The sequence below is a fragment of the Nematolebias whitei genome, chromosome 18 (genome assembly GCF_014905685.2).
Source record: "Nematolebias whitei isolate Nwh7 chromosome 18, NemWhi1, whole genome shotgun sequence".
Classification (NCBI taxonomy): domain Eukaryota; kingdom Metazoa; phylum Chordata; class Actinopteri; order Cyprinodontiformes; family Rivulidae; genus Nematolebias; species Nematolebias whitei.
This window is the reverse complement of record NC_056515.1, coordinates 14,937,090-14,957,972: the sequence shown is the minus strand read 5'-3', so window position 1 is coordinate 14,957,972 and position 20,883 is coordinate 14,937,090. Positions and strand designations below refer to the sequence as shown.

Genomic DNA, 20,883 nt, shown 5'->3' with positions numbered 1-20,883 from the left:
TTCCAAAAGTGCATCATGGTCATATGCATGCAGGGTAGGCACAAAAAAAGGTTAAAACAACAGGAACAAAAAAAGGTCCAGTTAAAGCAGAGCTCCTGTCAGTGCAGCCATACTGTGGCACACGTGACGTCACACAAAACTATGAAGACAATGAGAGTAGTTCATGCACACTGACACTTACACTTGTGCTGCTCTCTTCTATGGCAGTGGTCGGCTTGTTGATGCTGTTGACAAACTTGCTGACATGCTCAAAGTGCCGGGTCATCTCTGTGGCCAACACCATGTCGATGACGGCCTGTCGCAGCGTCCGGAACTGATTTCTGTCAGACGTGAAGTGAAGAAAACCAGGATCTCACTCAGTCTTGTATTAAGTTACCAACTGATCATAATGCACAATATTCCCAACAATGGCTGAACAACAAATAAAACAAACTTGGTTAACATTCTTTTCAAAGTCACACATAAGGCCAGTTTCACCACAAAATCACATTAGTTGGGATGTTCCACACCTAAATGTTACACCGCTGATGCAGTCCATGATACGATGGAAACAAATATTAGATTTTAAACAGTGTAGATAAGATAAGCAGCATTTGTCCCACTCTGGGCCCTTGAGAAAGGCCCTTAACCGCCACCATCTGCTCCTCCGGGTGTCCTAGATTGCAGCTCTCTGCTCCACACAGAGGGCTGTGGTAGTTCGATGGTCTGTGGTTGCATCAGGAAGGGCATCTGGCGTAAAAATAACTGCCAAGTCTTTGTGCGACTTAGTTCGCTGTGGCGACCCCTAACACAGGGAGCAGCCGAAAGAAAAAAACAAAACTAGAACCCAAGGAAAGTAAAGTCCTGTTTGGTTACAAGTTCAGTTTTTGAGCAAGTCACCCCAAATTGTTGGGGTGACTGGTTTGTTTGTTTGTTTCTATCTATCTGTCTGTCTGTCTGTCTGTCTGTCTACGTGTATCTATAATTGAGTGTTTAAAAGAAAGACATGAAGTTGTGGAAAACATAACTTTATCACTCCATTCCTTACATTTTACACAACATTTGGATTTTGTCAGCTGATAAAAGTCTAGTTTGTGCCCCGACCTGTCGATGTTCTTGAAGATGTTGCTCTTGCTGTCTCGGATGGTGAGTTGGAAGGCGAGGGCTGCATGGTGGCTTTCCAGCACAGCTGTATCGTTGTAAAGGATGGCCAGTTCACTTCCTGCATTACACAGGAATGAGTTGGTCCTGCCAGGGTGGTCCACATCATGGACCGTGGCTGCTATCAGCGCTGCCACCTCATCCAGTTGATCCAGGCAGCTCTGAAGAAAGCAGCAGATACAAAACAGAGACGTTAGTAGACAACACCTCAGATAGTAAAAGAGCACTGTTCAGTGTTCGGTTTACCCATACTCTATAATTAACCGTTACCCTCCCTGGGCTGTTACCTTACCGTGGTGGAGGGGTTTGAGTGTCCCAATGATCCTAGGAGCTATGCTGTCAAGGGCTTCATGCCCTTGGCAGGGTCACCCAAGTAAGACAGGTCCTAGGTGAGGGACCAGACAAAAGTGCAGCCCAAAGACCCCTTATGATGAGTCAAACAAATGGAAACAATGTTCCCTCACCCAGACGTGGGTCACCGGGGCCCCACTCTGGAGCCAGGCATGGAGGTGGGGCACGCTGGCGTGTGCCTGCCTGTGGCCAGGCTTGTACCCATGGAGCCCGGCCAGGCACAACCCAAAGAGGAGATGTGGGTCCTCCTTCCCATGGGCTCACCACCTGTGAGAGGGGCCAAAGGGGCCGGGTGCAAAGTGGGATGGGTGGTGGCTGAGGGCGGGGAGCTTGGCGGTCTGATGGAGCTTGGCGGTCTGATCTTCGGCTACAGAAGCTGGCTATTGGGACATGGAATGTCACCTCTCTGGTTGGACTCACCTCGATGCATGGCTATGGCTCTGTAACCAGTTTCCTTGAGAGGGGTTGGACACTATTCCACTCTGGAGTTGCCCCTGGTGAGAGGCGCTGAGCAGGAGTGGGCATACTTGTTGCCCCCCATCTTGGTGCCTTTACGTTGGGGTTCACCCCAGTGCACGAGAGGGTAGCCTCCCTCCACCTACGTGTGGGGAGACGAGTTCTGACTGTTGTTTGTGCGTATGCACCAAACGGCAGTTCAGATTATCCACCCTTTTTGAAGTCCTTGGAGGGAGTACTGGAGAGTGCGCCTCCTGGGGACTCCCTTGTTCTGCTGGGGGCCCTCAACGCTCACATGAGCAATGACAGTGAGACCTGGAGGTATGTGGTTGGGAGGAACAGCACCCCTGATCTGAACCCGAGTGGTGTTATGTTGTTAGACTTCTGTGCTCATCCTGGATTGTCCAGAATGAACACCATGTTTAAGCATAAGGGTGTCCATATGTGGTCTTGGCACCAGGACCTCTAGGCTGCAGTTTGATAATCGACTTTGTTGTTGTCTCATCTGATCTGCGGCCGCATGTCTTGGACACTCGGGTGAAGAGAGGGGCAGAGCTGTCCACTGATTACTACCAGGTAGTGAGTTGGCTCTGATGGTGGGTGAAGATGCTGGTCAGACCTGGCAGGCCCTAACGTATTGTGAGGGTCTGCTGGGAATGTCTGGCAAAGTCTCCCGTGAGACAGAACTTTAACTCCCACCCCCAGGAGAACTTTGAACACGTTCCGGAGGAGGTGGGGGACATTGAGTCAGAGTGGGTCATGTTCTGCATCTTTATTGTCGAGGCGGCTTGCCGGAACTGTGGGTGAAAGGTTGTTGGGTGAAAGGGCGTGGGAGGAGATCGGAGAGGCCAAGGAGAATGACTTGCGTATGGCTTCGAGATGATTCTGGTTGGTGGCAGGGCCCCAGGGGTGGATGAGATTTGTCCGGAGTTCCTTAAAGCTCTGGATGTTGTGGGGTTGTATTGGCTTACGCGGCTCTGCAATATTGCGTGGACATCAGGGGCAGTTCCCATGGATTGGCAGACCAGGGTGGTGGTCTCACTATTCAAAAAGGGGGACCATAGAGTGTGTTCCAACGACAGGGGATAACACTCTTAAGCCTCCCTGGTAAGGTTTGCTCAGGGGCTCTTGAGAGGAGGGTCCGTCAGATAGTTGAACCTCGGATTCAGGAGGAGCAGTGCGGTTTTCGTCCTGGTCGTGGAATACTGGACCAGCTCTATACCCTCAGCAGGGTCCTGGAGGGTGTGTGGGAATTTGCCCAACCAGTCTACATGTGCTTTGTGGACTTGGAGAAGGCCTTTGACCGCGTCCCTCGGGGAACCCTGTGGGGGGTATTCTGGGAGTATGGGATACAAGGCCCTTTGATATGGACTGCTAGGTCCCTGTATGACCGGTGTCAGAGCTTGGTCCACATTGCCAGCAGTAAGTCAGGCTCGTTCCCTGTGACAGCTGGACTCCGCCAAGGCTGCCCTTTGTCACAGATTCTGTTCACAATTTTTATGGACAGAATTTATAAGTGCAGCCAAGGTGTTGAGAGAATCTGTTTTGGTGGCCTTAGGATCACATCTCTGCTTTTTGAAGATGATGTGGTCCTATTGGCTTCATTAGATCGTGCTCTACAACTTTAGCTGGAGCAGTTCGCAACCGAGAGTGACATGGCCAGGATGAGGATCAGTTCCTCCAAATCTGAGGCCATGGTCTTGAGCCGGAAAAGGGTAGAGTGCCCTCTCCATGTCAGGGAGGAGGTCCTACCCCAAGTGGAGGAGTTCAAGTATCTTGGGATCTCGTTCACGAATGAGGGAAAAATAGAGTGAGAGGTCAATGGGCGGATAGGTGTGGCATCTGCAGTGAAGTGGGCACTGTATAGGTCTGTCGTGGTGGAGAGCTAAGTAAAAAAGCAAAGTTCTCAATTTACCGGTCGATCTTCGTTCCTACACTCATCTATGGTCATGAGCTTTGGGTTGTGACCGAAAGAACGAGATCTCGGATGCAAGCGGCCAAAATGAGTTTTCTCCGCAGAGTGTCTAGACTCTCCCTTAGAGATAGAGTGAGAAACTCAGTCATCCAGGAGAGACTCATAGTAGAGCTGCTGCTTCTCCAAGTCGAGAGGAGCCAGTTAAGGTGGCTCGGGCATCTGGTTAGGATGCCTCCTGGACGCCTCCCTGATGAGGTGTTCCAGACAGGTCCCACCGGGAGGAGACCCAGAGGAAGACACAGGACACGCTGGAGGGACTATGTTTCTTGGCTGGCCTGGGAACGTCTCGGGATTCCCCCAGAGGAGCTGGCCCAAGTGGCTGGGGAGAGGGAAGTCTGTGCCTCCCTAATTAAGCTGCTACCCCCGCGACCCGATCTTGGATAAGCAGAAGAAAATAGATGGATGGATGGATGGATCTGTCTGTAATGTATTTATTTATTCCTTGTATCATCAACCTGCTAGGGGCTTCAGGTGAAAAACTACCGCTAGCCAAAACCAAGCATATTGTATAAATAAACGTCAAATGAATATTGTTTTACCATCTTTGGGTGAAAGGCATAGAGTTCTTTCAGCCAATAGAGGGTGCTCTGGTCACGTGACCCTGTGATTCACTGCAGCAGCAGCAGCCTTAACCAAAATGGTCAAATGTCTGCACTTGGCGTTTTAACTAAATAGCTCCGAGTAAGGGCTGACTTTGTAAAAAAAAATGTCTAAAACAATAATAAAATGTCTGTAATATAATAATAATAATAATAATAATAATATATCGTAAATGGACTGTACTTATATAGCGCCTTTCTATTTAATCAAGATAATCCAAGCTCTTTACAACACAATCTGTGTCCTCATTTACCTCCACACACACATTCATACAGCACTCTACTATATCTATACAGAGCTAAATGAACAATTAATTCTAAAGAGACTAATCACAGTTCACAGTACACTAATCACAGTATCACAGTTGTTTACATTCCTCCGGACGCTAATGCTAATGAATCACTGCAGGAGCTTCATGATATCATCAGCTCGCTGCAGAACAAACACCCCGAGGCTCTTTACGTTGTAGCCGGAGACTTTAACCACGTGAATCTAAAGGACTGTCTCCCAAGCTTTTATCAGCATGTGACGATTCCGACACGTGGAGACCGCACGCTGGACCGTGTTTACACGAACGTAAAAGATGCATACAAAGCCGAACCCCGCCCCCACCTAGGACTGTCAGACCACATCTCAATCTTCCTGGCTCCTGCTTACATGCCCCCGCTGAGACGCTCCAGACTGGTACAAAAGAAAGTTAAATGTTGGATCCAGGACAGTGGCCCCATACTGAGAGATTGTTTTGATCGAACAGACTGGCAGGTTTTCAGAGAAGCTGCTGAAAATGGAGGTTCGCTTGATCTTGACCAATACACATCCTCAGTACTGGGTTACATTAGTACATGTACTGACACAGTCTCCACTATCAGATATGTTAAAAGCTACCCAAACAGAAAACCTTGGCTGAATGCAGAGGTGCGTACCCTGCTGGAAGCCAGGAACACTGCCTTCAGGTCTGGAAACTCAGAGGAGCTGAGTAGGACAAGAAAAGAGCTGGTTGCTGGTATTAAGAGGGCCAAGGCCACATATGCAAAGAGGATCGAGGGTCAATTCATCTCACAAGACCCTCGGAGCATGTGGAGGGGCATTAAGTGCATAACAGATTATAAAGGAAGGAGTGAACAATGTCCCAAAGACCCATCTCTGCCTGATGCCCTCAACAAGTTCTATGCACGCTTTGAAGACCCGAACAGACCACCCAGCACCAGACTCACCTCGCCACCGGATGAAGAGCATCTCAGCGTGACCTCAGCAGAAGTAAGGAGTACCTTCAGGAGGATTAATCCGCACAAAGCAACTGGCCCAGACAACATCCCCGGAAAAGTGTTGAAGGAATGTGCTGATCAGCTCTGTGAGGTGCTGGCAGACATCTTTAACACCTCACTTACCCTGGAGACAGTTCCCACCTGCCTGAAGACTGCCACCATCATCCCAGTCCCAAAAAGCTCTACAGTGACTGGTCTGAATGACTATCGGCCAGTGGCCCTCACCCCGATAGTCGCTAAATGCTTCGAAAAACTGATCATGACTCACATCAAAACAACCATCAACATCAACGAGGACCCTCATCAGTACGCATACCGTGAGAACCGATCAACAGAGGATGCAATCTCCTCTGTGGTCCACACTGCGCTCAACCACCTGGAGCAGAAAAACTCTTACGTCCGTATGCTCTTTGTGGACTTCACATCCGCCTTCAACACCATGATCCCCCAAACCCTGATGGACAAACTATCCACACTAGGACTAAGCCCCTCCATCTGCAACTGGGTACTAGACTTTTTAACAAACAGACCACAGTTAGTGAGGATCCACAACCTCTCCTCCTCCACCATAACCCTCAGCACTGGCTCTCCTCAGGGATGTGTGTTGAGCCCCCTCCTGTTTACTCTGCTCACATATGATTGTGCAGCTACCCATCCAGGCTGTCACATTGTAAAGTTTGCAGATGATACAGCGGTGGTGGGATGCATCACAAACAATGATGAGTCCAGCTACAGGCAGGAGGTGGAACACCTGGAGAGCTGGTGCAGAGAGAATAACCTTCACATCAATGTGAAGAAGACAAAGGAGATGATTGTGGACTTCAGAAGGAACAAAAACACCTACACCCCCCTGAACATAAGAGGATCTGCGGTGGAAGTGGTCTCCAGCTACAAGTACTTGGGTGTACACATGAATGACAACCTCAGCTGGAGCAACAACACCACCAGCCTGATCAAGAAAGCTCATCAGAGACTCTACTTCCTCAGACGGCTGAGGCGAGCTGGTCTGGGAAGCTCAGTTCTCACCTCCTTCTACAGGTGTGCAGTGGAGAGCATCCTGTGCTCGAGCATCAATGTGTGGCATGGAGGCTGCACAGCTGCAGAAAGAAAAGCTTTGCAGAGAGTGGTGAAGGCTGCACAGAAATCTGTTGGAGTCAGTCTCCCCACCATCACAGACATCTACACCTCCAGATGCAGGAAGAGGGCCACCTGCATCATGAAGGACCCCACCCACCCAGCACACACACTTTTTGCCCCACTCCCCTCAGGAAGGAGGTTAAGGAGCATTAAGTGTAGAACCACTAGACTGAGGAACAGCTTCTACCCTGAGGCTGTTAGACTCATGAATCTCTAACTAGAATTATCACTGTGAAAAACCATATCATGTTGCTGCTGATCTGTTTCATGTTGCTGCTGATCTGTTTCAATGTTGATGTGTTCATGCGTGCACATCTGCTCACAGACTCATGTTCATGTTTGTGCTGATGTTCAATGTTTTTATGTTATGGGTGCTTAGTGTATATTTAGTTGATGTTTTTCTTAGTTCATATCTTAGATGTTATTACTGTTTTTCTTATACATTTTATTGTTGGATGTAACTGGGACCCTGTGTACATAATTTCGCTCCACCACATGTACCACATGAGGTGCGAATGACAATAAAGAAACTCTGACTCTGACTCTGACTCTGACTAATCAGAGCTTTATCACATTCATACACCAATGGGACACACATTAGAGGCAAAGAGGCGTTCAGTGACTGCTGGTGGAATTGAACCCCTAACTCTCCCACTGGAGTACAATTGCTATAACCACTCAGCCCCAGCTGCCACAGCAATGGTTGCCCGGCCGCTCACCTGGACTTTTCTTTTGTGTTTCTCATGTTGGTTTTTGTGTCTAGTTCCCAGATGTACCCTATCGTTTTTTGTTTTTTCCCTTGGTGTTCTCCTTTGTGCCCTCCTTCCTCTTGGTTCCTCCCTCCTCTCACCCTAAATTGCGGGGGAGGTCTTGGGACATCTAGAAACATCCTTAGATGCTGGAGGTACTGTGAGGTTTGTCTTCCCTTGTGTTCATCCCCCCCACCCACATGGCCTGTTCTGCTCTCCTGTGTTGTCTTCATGTGATTAGTTTCTCCTCTGCCACCTGTTCGTCCCTCGAAGGTGTTTGTGTTTCAACAGGTCTCTTGTAAATGAGTCCTCGAGGCTCAGTGTGATTTATCTGTATAAATATAGGTTGAATGAATTGTCATTGTCCTCATTAGTGTGCATGTATATAAGTGTGCATGTTCTGTTACTTGTCAGCTGGTCATTGTCTGATGAAGTCCTGGTTTGTCTCCCTGCTCCTTTGTGTCTCGTAAGTTTTTGCTGCCACATCAGCTCTTTGTTTTGTTAAATAAACATTTTAGTTATTTTAATCCTCTGCAGTCTCTGAGTCCTGCCTGCAAGTGGGTTCAACCTGCTCCCAGATCCTAACATTGATCAACCTTAGCCAACACATCAATGACTATAACTTAATCCCTTCTACAGATACTGAGCTAAAATTTAGCATGGTGCTAGCTGAGAGCATTATCAAAACATTTGTTTGAGCACTAACACATCTCACAGACAGAACTGACTGAAAGTCTGAGTCTTGTCAAAAGATGACTTCAATTTAAAACTCTGGCGTGAACAGTGATGGATGATATGCATTTCTTCAATGGCTTTAATTGCATGATCTGCTCACATTGCTTTCATGGTTGACTAATGTGCTTTGCTCCCCTTTAAAATATATAATAAACAATGTTTTTTATTGTATGCCCATTCAGATACAGACATAAAAAGACCTGAACCCCTGTGGTTCCCTGTTAACACGACCATTGTGTGATGCAGTTTTCCTTCCTGTTTGCTGTTTATTCATGCCCGTGGAAAAATCTAGCTGCAAGACCCACCTCCTGAGGCCGGTCAGAACCAGCACTGGACTAAGAGCTGAACATTTACCCAGGGAATCCATTTACAGTTCCTAGAAACTGCAGCCACAACACTGTTTCCCACAGACACAGTTGTGTTGATCTCCAAACCCTCTAAGATGAACGTTTTCTTAGAGCTCACTGTTTCCTGAGAGGAGTCATTCAGGAGGCTAATGAGGGACTAACTTGAGGGTAAAGATGGTAAAATGCACAGAGTCTGTGCTGAAGCAAAAACTGGCAAGAAAAGTGTCTACTGGGCTGGAGCGTGAGTGCCTGTGGTGGGCCCACCATGTGCTCCGTGTCACAGGGGCCATGATGCAAAAAGCATCAAGTTGTCCATGGAAGCAGCATAAGTCTCAGCAAGCTGGCTGAGCAAAGAGGGTCTTGTCGAGTGTAGCTCCACCAAATCACCCGTCTTGATTTTTCAGTCATCTCAAAAGGTGTGTGTCTTGGTGTCTTACCTTCACTCTCTCTTTGCGCAGAAAGTAGGCTGTAGCATGCAGAACATCTGCAGCATGTGTGGAGTTGTGGTAGGAGTTGGAAGAGTGATAGTTGGCCTCAATGAGCTGCAGCCAGGAGCGCAGCGTGGCCTCCGAGCAGCTCAGAAAGTCACACACTCCAAAACGTGTGAAAATCTTCAGTCCAAGGTAAGTCAGCGGTCTGCAGGGGGGAACATGGTGCAAAGAACAGAAGCTAAACATCAACCTTCACAACATCCCCCAGATTCTGTTGAAGCTTTATAATCACATTTCTACCCACTCTTTATGCATTATTAACATTTGACCCAATCCAAACACCTTTATTCTGCCATCCTGACTTAGTTAAAGGGTTAATGTTTTATTTGTTTATTTTTATTGTGAATGGAACTACTAAAGAGCAGTTTGGTATAGGTACAAAATAGTTTTGGTACTCAGTTACTTAGATTACAAGCTTGTCTAAAAAACATAAAAACTTGTATGACTCTTAATTTTCTACTTTTAAACTCAGACAAGACAGAGGTTGTGGATTTTTAGACCTGAGTATTTTAGGAACAAACTTTGCAGCCTTCCACATTCTCTGGATGGCATTAAGCTGGTCTCCAGTTCTGATATAAAGAACCTCGGTGTTATTTTGATCAGAATATGTATTTTAAACCCCCACATTAAAAATGTTACCAGAACCTCTTTCTTCTACCTGAACAATATCACTAAGGTTAGAAACATCTTGTCCCAAAGTGATGCAGAAAAACTGGCCCATGCATTTATCACTTCTACACTGGACTGGATAAACTGGATAATTATTTATCATCTGCGTGTCCAAAAAAAAAAAAAAAAAAAAACTCTTTAAAAGTCTTCAGTTGATCCAAAGTTCTGCTGCTGGTGTTCTGATGAAAGTTAGAAGAGAGATAATTCTCCAGTTTTACCTTCTCTCCATTGACTCCCAGTTAGAATTTAAAATCTTACTTCTAACCTACAAAGCTCTCAACAACCTAGCTCCATCTTATATTACAGATCTTATTGTTCCACATTTTCTTAACAGAGCACTTTGCTCTCAGGCTGCAGGTTTACTTGTGGTTCCTAGAGTTTCCAAAATTAGAATGGGAGGAAGATCTTTCAGTTATCAGGCTCCTCTCTTGTGGAACCAACTTCCAGTTTCTGTCCATGAGGCTCCAGTTTTAAGACTGGGCTTAAGACTTTCATTTTTGATAAATCCTACAGTTAGGCTCGGCTTGGGTTTCCTGAGCTATCCCTTAGTTATCCTGCTATATGCTTAGACTGCTGGAGGACAAATTGACCACACTCTGCTGCTGCCTACCTTTAGCTGTGAACTGACTACAAACAAACTGAACTGAATAAAGCATTTTTACAACAGTTGTAAAACCAGAACAGCTCTGTGTTCATTTTATACTTCAGCTGATATAAAACCATGGACAGAAAGTCGACAGCAGAGATCAGTAGCTGAGTGTGGACAGTTGCTCTGATACTGATCTATGAAAATCGGATTGATCAACACCCTGACTCCATACCTGAAATCAGGTTGGGCCATGTCTGGTTTTATGGGTTTGAGGTCAAAGAAACTGAGTGATGATAGCTTGAACCTTGTAACCTCTTAGCTGAGCTAACTGTGTACATGAAATGGAAATAAAAAAAATGTGAGAATGTCACTGAATTTCATACACAAATTCCATAAGTAAACATCTAAAACTGCTCATTTAATGATGATGTTAAAAAAGGTCAAAACACAATGAGGTCCACAGCAAGTTTTCATATTAAAATGTTGAGCAACCTTTGAAGTCAAAGCAAAACTAAACCCATTAAAACCTTAACATCTTCGATGAAGCTGTGTTGATACCTTCTGTGTGTAGCAGCCTCCAGCTCCAGAATGTTGAAGTCCCAGCACTCCTCGTCATTCAGCATCTCAGCGATGAACGGAGGGACATCATTTAGAGTGGTTGGGATGGCCAACTGGTTCTGGCCGATGTCTGACAACAACAAAAAATAAATAAATCTGTAGGCATCTACACAGACAGTTACAGGTGATCTAACCAGAACAAGAGTAAGAACGCTCTGAATGGGACATCAAAAGATTTCACCTTACAGCTGTTTCTGATGCAGTGGACAATGCTGTCCTTCTGTCTCGTCTTAAACACTGTTGGTTTATCTGCTTCAGCTCTCAAGTGGTTCCCTTCCTACTGGACCATCAGGACTTTCTCTATTATGATCTGTCTTCCTTTACTGCATGTCTTTCTTGTGGTGTGCCACAGGGCTCTATTCTTGGTGCTCTCCTTTTTTCTCTTTATATATTGCCACTTGGATCAGTTATAGCCAGACATCACTTTTCTTTCCACTGTTATGTGCACAACTTACAAATTTATTTGCCTATGAAGCCAATAAGTAGTAACCTTCACGCTTCTTTTTTGATTGGATTGCAGACATTAAACAGTGGCTTCACAAATTGTTCTTTTTTTAAACGCAGGAAAGATAGAATGTATCTTTTTTTGGCGATGATGCTTCTTGTAATGTTGGTGTTCTAAAATCGAAGTTCAGATCCACAATTAAAAACTTGGGGGTGATTTTTGACAAGGACTTAAAATTTGATTAAAAGAAAGAAGGAAAGAAAAAACAGTCTCTGTAGTCAAGGCCAGCTTTTTTCAGTTACATCTTTTAGGCAAGATTAAGTGTTTCAGTGTATAATCTTGACCTGGAAAAAGGTCATTCATGTTTTTTTTCAGCTCAAGGCTTGACTGCTGTAATGCTCTGTATGTAGGAATCTCCCATTTCTCCACCAGACTCCTTCAGTTTGTCCAAAATGCTGCAGCACAACTTTTAACTAAACCCCTAAATGCGAGCACATCAACTGTTTTCTTTTCGTTCCATTTTAGAATTGATTTTAGGTTCTTATTGTCCACTTTTAAATCTCGCAATGGCCTCACCTCCACCTTATTTAGCTGAACTAGTAGCTTTTTGTGAGTATGAGAGGTCAACGAATACTATACTGTAGTCCCAAAGTCCAAATACAAATGCTGGGGTGGCTGGATGTTTTGGGTCGCCTCACCCAGACTGTGGAACCATCTCCGTCAGGACTTACACTCCATCACTGACTTGGGTCTTTTTAAAACCTTTTTTAATCAGGCAGCCTTTTAATATCTGGTGGCTCTCTGACATATTTGTTTTGTTCTAAAAACACAACTTCTGTCACTGTAAAGTCAGTGTGCAAACGTATAGTGGCCCCACTTGTCTCATGTGATAAATGTGCGTCTTAGAGATCATGATGTAATGTGGTGGGTGGACTGGGTTGTTTCAAGAACTGTGTGAGCGCTGATGGAGCTGCAGATAAAGACAATTGAAACCAAAGGACTCTTGATCCTTGTGTTAAGCACTCTTGTGACTTCCATCAGTGTGTGTCTGCAGAATCAGTTGAGCTCTAAGATTAAATCTTGCACAAACCCTGAAGCTTTCACCACCAGTTCCACTTCTAAAAGCCACGTGTTCAATCTTTGTGTTGGTTTCTGTGTGAAAAACTTACTGTCATCAGTACTGTATCACATTGTCAAAACTTAGTGGTAATATGTTCATTTGTCTCATCCCTAATGTAAAAACTCAAACTCAGCATTCAGTCTGAAACTTCTTACATACATGCAGCTATATTTTCTTAATTGTTGCATTTGTTTCCCTTTAACACAGAGATGCTGTGAAACTTACTTTTGCTGAAAACATATTCATTACCAGAGAGTCTCCGCAGCCCATCCTGGAGGGAAAAGCAAACAAAAATGTTTCAGGCTTGTGCTATTCTACATTTTTATTTTCAAACGTATCCCATGATACACCGAGCCAACACATTTGTTAAGGCTGACTGTTAGTTCCTAAAACAAGATGCAACAGTGAGCCAGCAATTTTTAAACATGTTTTTTTAAACAAAGTAAAAGACGTGGTACTGATACAAAATATAGCCTGGTACATATGTACAGACGTAGCAGTTACATACCTGTTGAATACCAAGAAATACCTGGTAAGTACTAGATACATGATACATTTTTTTAATCTCCTCTGAGTTTTTTATAACTTCAACCTAGTTGGTTTTAGACATATGGAGTGAACTTTGGGCGTGGAAGTAGCTGAAAGTGAGCCCCAACACATACTGAAAGCTATTTTTTAAAGATGGCCGCCAAAGCTAATACAAGTTGTCTACCACTATGTGGACAATTTCTTGTCCAAGCTCTAATTCTTCAAACGTGTAACATAGAAACATCAAACTTTAAAGGTGAACATGGACCAACAACGACCTCTACACATTTTTGAGGTCATGGGGTCAAAGGTGACGACTCCTTTCTTTTAATGGCTCTACAACATGATTTAATAAACTATTTCTTACCTGTTTGTTTAAAGTGCCTGATTTATTCACTGTATATATTTTAGGAGTTGATTTGAGATCTAAAAGAAACCGATGTGTGAACGCTGAGTCAGCATTTTTTTTGGGGGGGGGGGGTGTCTGCTGTGGTGTAGAGGCAGGGCAGCTGACCTGGGAAGAGAAAGTTGCGGGTTCAACTCCCCGCCATGCCCACATGTCATGGTGTCCTTGAGCAAGACACCTAATCCCTGATTGCTCCCCGGGTGCTTACATAGCTGCCCACCCTCCACCTGGGTGTAGCTCAGGTGTGATGAATGCAAAGAACTAATTTTGTCATTGTTTGGGAACATACAGTGATGACAACACATGGCACTTCTCTTCATTCACACAAAGACACCAAGTGCTTCTTACGCTCATGAGCCCCCCAACCAGATCGTTTGTGTGGGGGTCATCTTCTTTAGAGGCCAGCTGAGGAGAGTAGAGCTCGGTGGTCCTCAGGATCTCCAACACGCGATCCAGAGCCTCAGCGACTGTTACTGAGCTGCTCTCCTGGGCTGCGTTGATGATGTTTATGACCTGTTGATGAAGAGAGGTACAAACGTCTTAACTACACCTCTAAACACGCATTTGAAAGTACAAATGCACAAAGGGCCCTCTGTGTGGAATGCCTGAACAGAGTGGTTCTTTGTGGAGGGGTTCTGGAGATGTACACGGGACTTTATCCAAATCTCGTCTGGTGCAAAAAGAGCCAAAAAGATACTGATTAGCCCACCAGAACATCCAAGGACCCTGAAGCAGGAGGCAGGATGACACAATGCACCACACTGTGATCCAGCACCAAGTCCATTTGGGCTAAATATAAGACCAAATCTGCTTTCTTGGAATTTCAGTGACACCACAAATACGACTTCATTCTGAGACGTTCTTTAGACTGAAAAGTGTTGTTCAGGAATCCCCAACAACCCCTCCTCACAATGAGTTACAGACAACAACATTAATGGACAGAGTAAAGCAACAGGCTAAAATATTTCCATTGATCATGATCAATTCAATGACCATTGACAGATTCACACTGATGTCCTAAAGGACGGACAGACAGCACAATCCCTGTTCTCTGTACTAGTGTAGCAGCAGGCGATTTGATCCAAGAAACATGCAGTCACAGAGTTTGGATTACTTCGGGTTCAAACTGAGGATCTCATCAAAGACTGACAGGAAATAAAACAGATAAGTGCAACCAACTCCAAGCTACAGGCAGCTTTGTTACACTGACGAGAGACATGTGGTAAACTTCTGTCTTTACTGTCACAGCACACACGATTTAAATAGTTGGACGGTGCAGGACAAATGTCCTGAAACATTTTTCTGACAAGCCATAGAGCAGCCAGCAGACAGAAAGAAGGTGTCAGCACAGCCCGTTACTGTGTCCTGCTAAGAAACTAAACTGGCAGTAAATCTATTAACTTCAATACACCAGTGAAAAATGACATAAATGTCTTTGACCCATTTAAGCTTCGTCATCAAGTTTTTCTGGCTGTGAGCTCCTCAGGGCAGAGAAACAACTGCCCCAGCACTTCCCTGATCACAGTTACCCATTTAATGAACATTCTGCCTTTTAATAAAAAAAACCTCAAAAGGTCACTTTTACAAAAGTGTCATGATGTCATGTTAAGGAAATGCAGTTCAAGTATTAGTTAAATTTGGTGCAAAAGGAGATAAAACGATCGCAACATACCTTAGTGATGGGAGCCTCGATGGTCATTGAATGAATCCTGGCAACAGATGAATACCTTCGATTCTGTAAACTTGGAGCTGTAATTAAAAATATAATGATTATGATTAGAAACCTGTTCAAAGGTTTCAGTTTGTGACAACCATCCTTAATAATGAAAATGTAGGGTGGACATGGAAAAATGGGTTTAGCATTGTTTATAAAAATCCATCCATTATCTTTATTTCTTTATCTTTACCCGTTTCTTCCTTTTCGGGTCACGGGGGTCACTGTACATGTCCAGCAGTCACTGTGTGAGAGGCAGGACGCCCTGGACAGGCCTCCAGTCCCTCACATGGACACAAAGAGACAAACGAGACAAACAACCATTCACTCACACCTACGGACAATTCAGAGTTACCAATCAGTCTAACATGCATGTTTTTGATCTGTGGGAGGAAACTGGAGTACCTGGAGAAAACCCACACATGCACGGAGAGAACATGCAAACTCCGCCCAGGGAGGTCCGTGGCCAGGATTTGAACCGGGGCGACCTGCTCGCTGAGGCAGCTGTACCAACTGCACCACTGTGCTGCCCATGAAAATACATTTTTAGTCAAATCTAATGCAATGTGCACCCGTCCATGTGAAACTACAAGATATCACACACACAGAATGTGATGTAAACTACCCCAACTACTACCACACCAACGTTTAGCTCCATTTAGCTTGACTAAGTTAGAGCCAACGGACGGATGAATGGATGGATGATGAAGGAAGGAATGGATGGATGGAGAGATGGATGACTATATTTATGGATGGATAAACAGATGGATGGACAGATAGATGGATGGGTGGATGAATGAATGGATGAACAGAAAGATGGAATAAAAGATGTATGAAAAGTTGGATGACTAAATGGATGGATTAATGGATGATAGTCTTATGGAAATTAATCTATCATAATAGACCTTTAAAGAAAGAGATGAGGAAACAATCTTTGTCTTTAAGTTTATTTTCTCTTCGCAGATGAACTCAGTCAGAAAAGTCCTACAGACATGAAAAAAGTTGGTCCCTGAGTGAGTTGAGGAAGTCTCAGACTCCTCCGTCTTTCTAAACACTGATCACGTCATCTCGTCTCATGTGAACCTCATGGAAAAATACAGGAGAGCTCCGAGCTCTTTGAGCTGTCTGACCCAGAAGTTGCTGATGTCTGCTGAACTTACAACACAGACCTGAGCAGAAACTGTTCATCAGAAGCTCCATGTGCACAGAAAGACAAACGTTATTTTTTTCATTTACAATAGATAGATGGATGGATGGATGGATGGATGAACAGAAGGATGAACAGATGGATGGATGAATGGATGAACAGAAGAATGGATGGGTAGATGAATGGATGGACAGACAGACAGACAGTCAGACAGACGGGTTAGGGTCATCAGCTGCAGTGTAAGTGAGGAGGGGTTAGTGTTTCTCAGCAGTCCACCACATGTTCCTTTGGGAGATGCTCAGTTGAAGCAGGACTCAGACTGACTCACTCTCTGATGTTCTCCCTCTAACATCCTCTGAGCCTCTGTCCTCTCTGCTTCTGCCTGTGGTTTATCCCGTCTGCATTTATTTCTTTGAGCCTTCTAATTGTCCCTGCAATTGTTTTCTTCACTGTGAGACGGAGCAAAGCTTTTTCATTCCAACATGCTGACAAAAGAAGGATGCATTTCCCTTGACACGGCCAGATCAGAACTATCTGAATCTTTCCCTCTGTCCCTGTGATGGAATGAACGATGCTCTACACAAAAGTTACCATGGGCTCCTGGAGACAATTGGTTGACCTGGGTTTTAGTCGGGGTGTCTGAGAAAGAGACTGATTGTGTCACACACTTTAGATTTAATTTGTAAACACCACGGATCATTTCCCACCCACTTTAAGAATTCTGTCCTACTTTTGTGTCGATCTCTTACATAAAATCTCATTAAAATAACTTGAGGTTTGTGGTTGTAAGGCACTTTTTAAGACAGTGTAAAACAGGTGTTAAAACATCTGACTGTGTGAATACGTGTTGAGTGGTTAGTCACCTGACTGAGAGTGGTCTCCACTGCATTTGTCTTCCATGTTCAACTTGTGAATCTGACAGAAAAAGCAAGAAACAGTTAAATGTAAGACCTTTGCTGTGACTCATATTAGGGTACAGTAATGCTCTTTGATGACACATTCCATCAGCACTACTTCTCTTGAAGGACCTTCATGTTCTACTCCTTGTACAGCTGAAGTAAAAATCTGCTGTACTGCTAAAACATGTTTTAGGATCTAAACCACTAAAGGTTTTGGTAGCAAAACATCAGGCAGTAAATCAATTCATTTTTATTATTTGGCACCACTTCAAAATATAAGTCCTTTCATGGTGTTTTATACGTAAGGAAAACAGGTCCAGTTCCTATCCCATACCATGTGAACGAATGGATAGTTTTAATGTTTTAAATTGATTCATGTAGCACACGGCGTGACTCTCATCGTCTTTATCAGATTTTAAGATTTTCCCGGGAATTTAAATTTAATTTGGGACTGAAACTTTATTATTGTGGTGCAAGTAAAGTGGGTGAAACAAAGCGCAGCACTCTTTCAGCCAACATGGGTTTCATGTTGTCCATGACCAGAACCTGTTTCATCTGAAAAAAGACAGAGCAGCTGAAGACGTACGTGTAATGACTCTGGGGAAGGTAAACAGGCCTAATGTTGAAATCACTGTTTACAATTTCATCATCATCTGTTTAGTTAGCAGTTAGCACACATGTTGATTAGCCCAGAAAAAAATACTTTCTAAATGTTAAATCTTTATTACCTCTTGGGTTCAAGGTAAGTCATCATTCATATAATATTTGTTGACCACCTAGTCTGAGTGTTGGTGATGACATGACACTGCACATGCTGAATGGTCATGTGACAGAATTACAATGATTCAAATATCTGACGTTAGATGTCTGAGAACACTGCTGGTTTGTCAGCTGGATGTCTTCTGGCTGACTTGGTGGGATTTCTGACTGGACTCAGGTGGTCAGGGGCGTTTGAAGCTAAGCTGAGGCTTTTGGACCTTTGAGCCACAAAGCAAAGGTAACAACCGTAACAGTCAGCGTGGGAAAAGGTAAGCTTGCTTTACGGCTTAGTGATGGGACGTAGTGACAAGAGTCTGTGTGACCACCCAGCCACAGAGTGTAAACATCTAAACAACAACAAACAGACTTGTTACGGAGAAGATCGATGATGACACAACAACGCTTGACACGTGATATGAAAGTGACAGTTTGTATTGTACTTTGTGTTAGTCACACCTGGGTGGTTCAGTTATGGACGTGAAAGACTCTAATCTGTTACACAAGATTAATTTCACTCAGCGACTCACACTGCTGACAGATCACTGGGACTTTATGTAACGAGTACAAAATTCATTCAACCTTTATTTAGACAGAGCCTCGAGGACTCATTTACAAGAGAGACCTGATTTCAACAAAGAATCATGACAACAAAGACAACAATAGACAGTTATAAAAAGTCATACTCACGTTTTTTTTTTTCTTCAAAAAACAAATAGGATGGCTAAAAAAAGTAACAAAAAACAGCTAGATTCTAAGGCGAATGTAGAAAACTAAAAACAGGAACATGTCTGCGTTGGTCCCAGCCAGAAGTCCAATAGATTCTTAAAGCCACTTAAAGAGGTCAAGGTCGAGAGCTTCAAATCTTTTTGTAAGATATTCCAGGAAACAGGAGCAGAGTAGGAGAAGGCCCTTCTGTCTAGTTCAGTCCTCACTGAGGGAACACTGCAGGTAATAATGTCCTGAGAGCGCACGCTGTAGCTGCACTCACACAGAGACATGTAGGAGGAGATGTATGAAGGCAGCAGACCAAGAAGTGATTTAAAGATGAAAATGTACCAGTGAGAGAGTCTACGTGAAGTTAATGATGACCAGTTAACCAGTGAATACTGGGTGCAGTGGTGGGTACGATAATCACAGCCAACATCTGCAGGGTGCTTGTAGGAGCGTTCATGTCAATAATGTCACCGTAATCAATTGAGGGAAGGAAAGTCACAGATACAAGGCGTTTTCTAGCATTCAGAGTTAGACAGGATCTGTTTCTGAAAAAGAAACCCAGTTTAACTTTCATTTTCTTTACCAAGTTTTCCACATGGAGCTTAAAAGAGAGATGTGAGTCGACCAAGATACCCAAATATTTATAGGAATCAACAAACTCAATGGGGACACCATTTGAGGATAAAATCGGAGGAAAAACTGCTGGGACCAACTTCCTATTTGAAAAAAAGCATCCCTTTGGTTTTGTCGGCATTTAGGACAAGTTTGAGGAGGAACAAATCTGTCTGGATGTTGTTGAATGCAGAATTCAAAAGCTGGAAAACCTTAGCAAGAGTTTTAGCTCGACAATAAACAACTGTACAAACAAAATGTACATCCAACAAGCTTTATGTGTGAATCTAAGATTACTTTTAGCACCAAAGAGATGGAGTTAGACACATTTGGTCCAAGCTTGCAACTGAATCCTGGGGTCTCATGAAATTGAAAATAGTTCACCATCATCATCATCAGTCGCTTAGCCTAGTGCCATGAGGCTGTACAAACATAATTCATCAGCAACCTCCACCTTGAACAATCCTCAGTAAGATGGTTGAGGACACAAAAGGGAGCTCTGTCCAGGTATGGATGTCAAGAAGGATGTTTCCTTTTACAGGCTCCTTCAGCTTTTCCTTGAACAATCAATTTTGACAGAGTTTCCTTGGCCCTCACTACATGGGTAAACCTCCTTAGTTTCTTCTTCTTGATCTGCATTCAAAAGGAATCATGGTTTTTTATGAGGACATGGACTCTATGGTGGATCTCAGCATTTGTAGAGTGGGAGGATGAGTGGACCTGAAGCAGGTGACAGTAGTAGGTCATTTCAAATCAGCATATTTTTTTCTCTGTCTCAATGTTCAGAGTCCAGGTTTCTGCAGCATCGACAAGGACTGACACAACAATTGCATAAAACAAGTTTGAGTTTAGCTAGGGCCCTGGCAACTTTAGATATCCATGTCGATTTCTTTAACTGAGTTGCCCTCTGACATGAACCAAGACCAGAGGTAGGGAATTCTCTAACTAGAGTTCTGTCTCCGTGATGTTCACTATAGGAAGCTCCTGTTTAACAGATACCATGGTCTTGGCTTTCTCAAGACTAATCTCCATGCTATGACAACAAGTCACCAAGTCGAGGTTGTTTGCTTGAATGGCTTGATCATTGGTGGAGCCATTTATAAGGTCTATATCATCAGTCATGGAACATTTGCTGATTTCTCTTACCCTCAGTTTTACTGGGGTATTGGTTTCAATCAGTTTCTCAGATACATGCTCCAAGAATATGTTAAACAGAGTTGGCCAGAGAAACCATCCTTGGCGCACGCCAGCTATTGTTGGAAAACATTCACTGAGTTGTTACATAGAATTACCATACTCTTTGCTGCCTTGTACATTCGTCCATGGGCATAAGAAGCACCTGTAAATTGGGGGGGGGGGGGGGGGGGGGCCCTTAATGTGTTGTTTTGTTTTTGGCGTCCATCCCCATTTTCAAAAA

The 20,883-nt window shown here is 44.1% G+C and overlaps 1 protein-coding gene across 1 annotated transcript in view; it reads right to left on the bottom strand.

Annotated features, from left to right (window-relative positions):
• pde8b (phosphodiesterase 8B) overlaps positions 1–20,883 on the bottom strand; it is a gene marked incomplete at its 5' end in the record, with an annotated part of 154,850 nt that overhangs the window by 8,751 nt on the left and 125,216 nt on the right. The window contains 8 exon segments of the mRNA XM_037692105.1: positions 176–320; positions 1,084–1,301; positions 9,193–9,391; positions 11,063–11,192; positions 12,913–12,958; positions 13,970–14,134; positions 15,294–15,370; positions 17,346–17,397. Of these exon segments, the coding sequence (XP_037548033.1) occupies positions 176–320; positions 1,084–1,301; positions 9,193–9,391; positions 11,063–11,192; positions 12,913–12,958; positions 13,970–14,134; positions 15,294–15,370; positions 17,346–17,397 (1,032 nt within the window).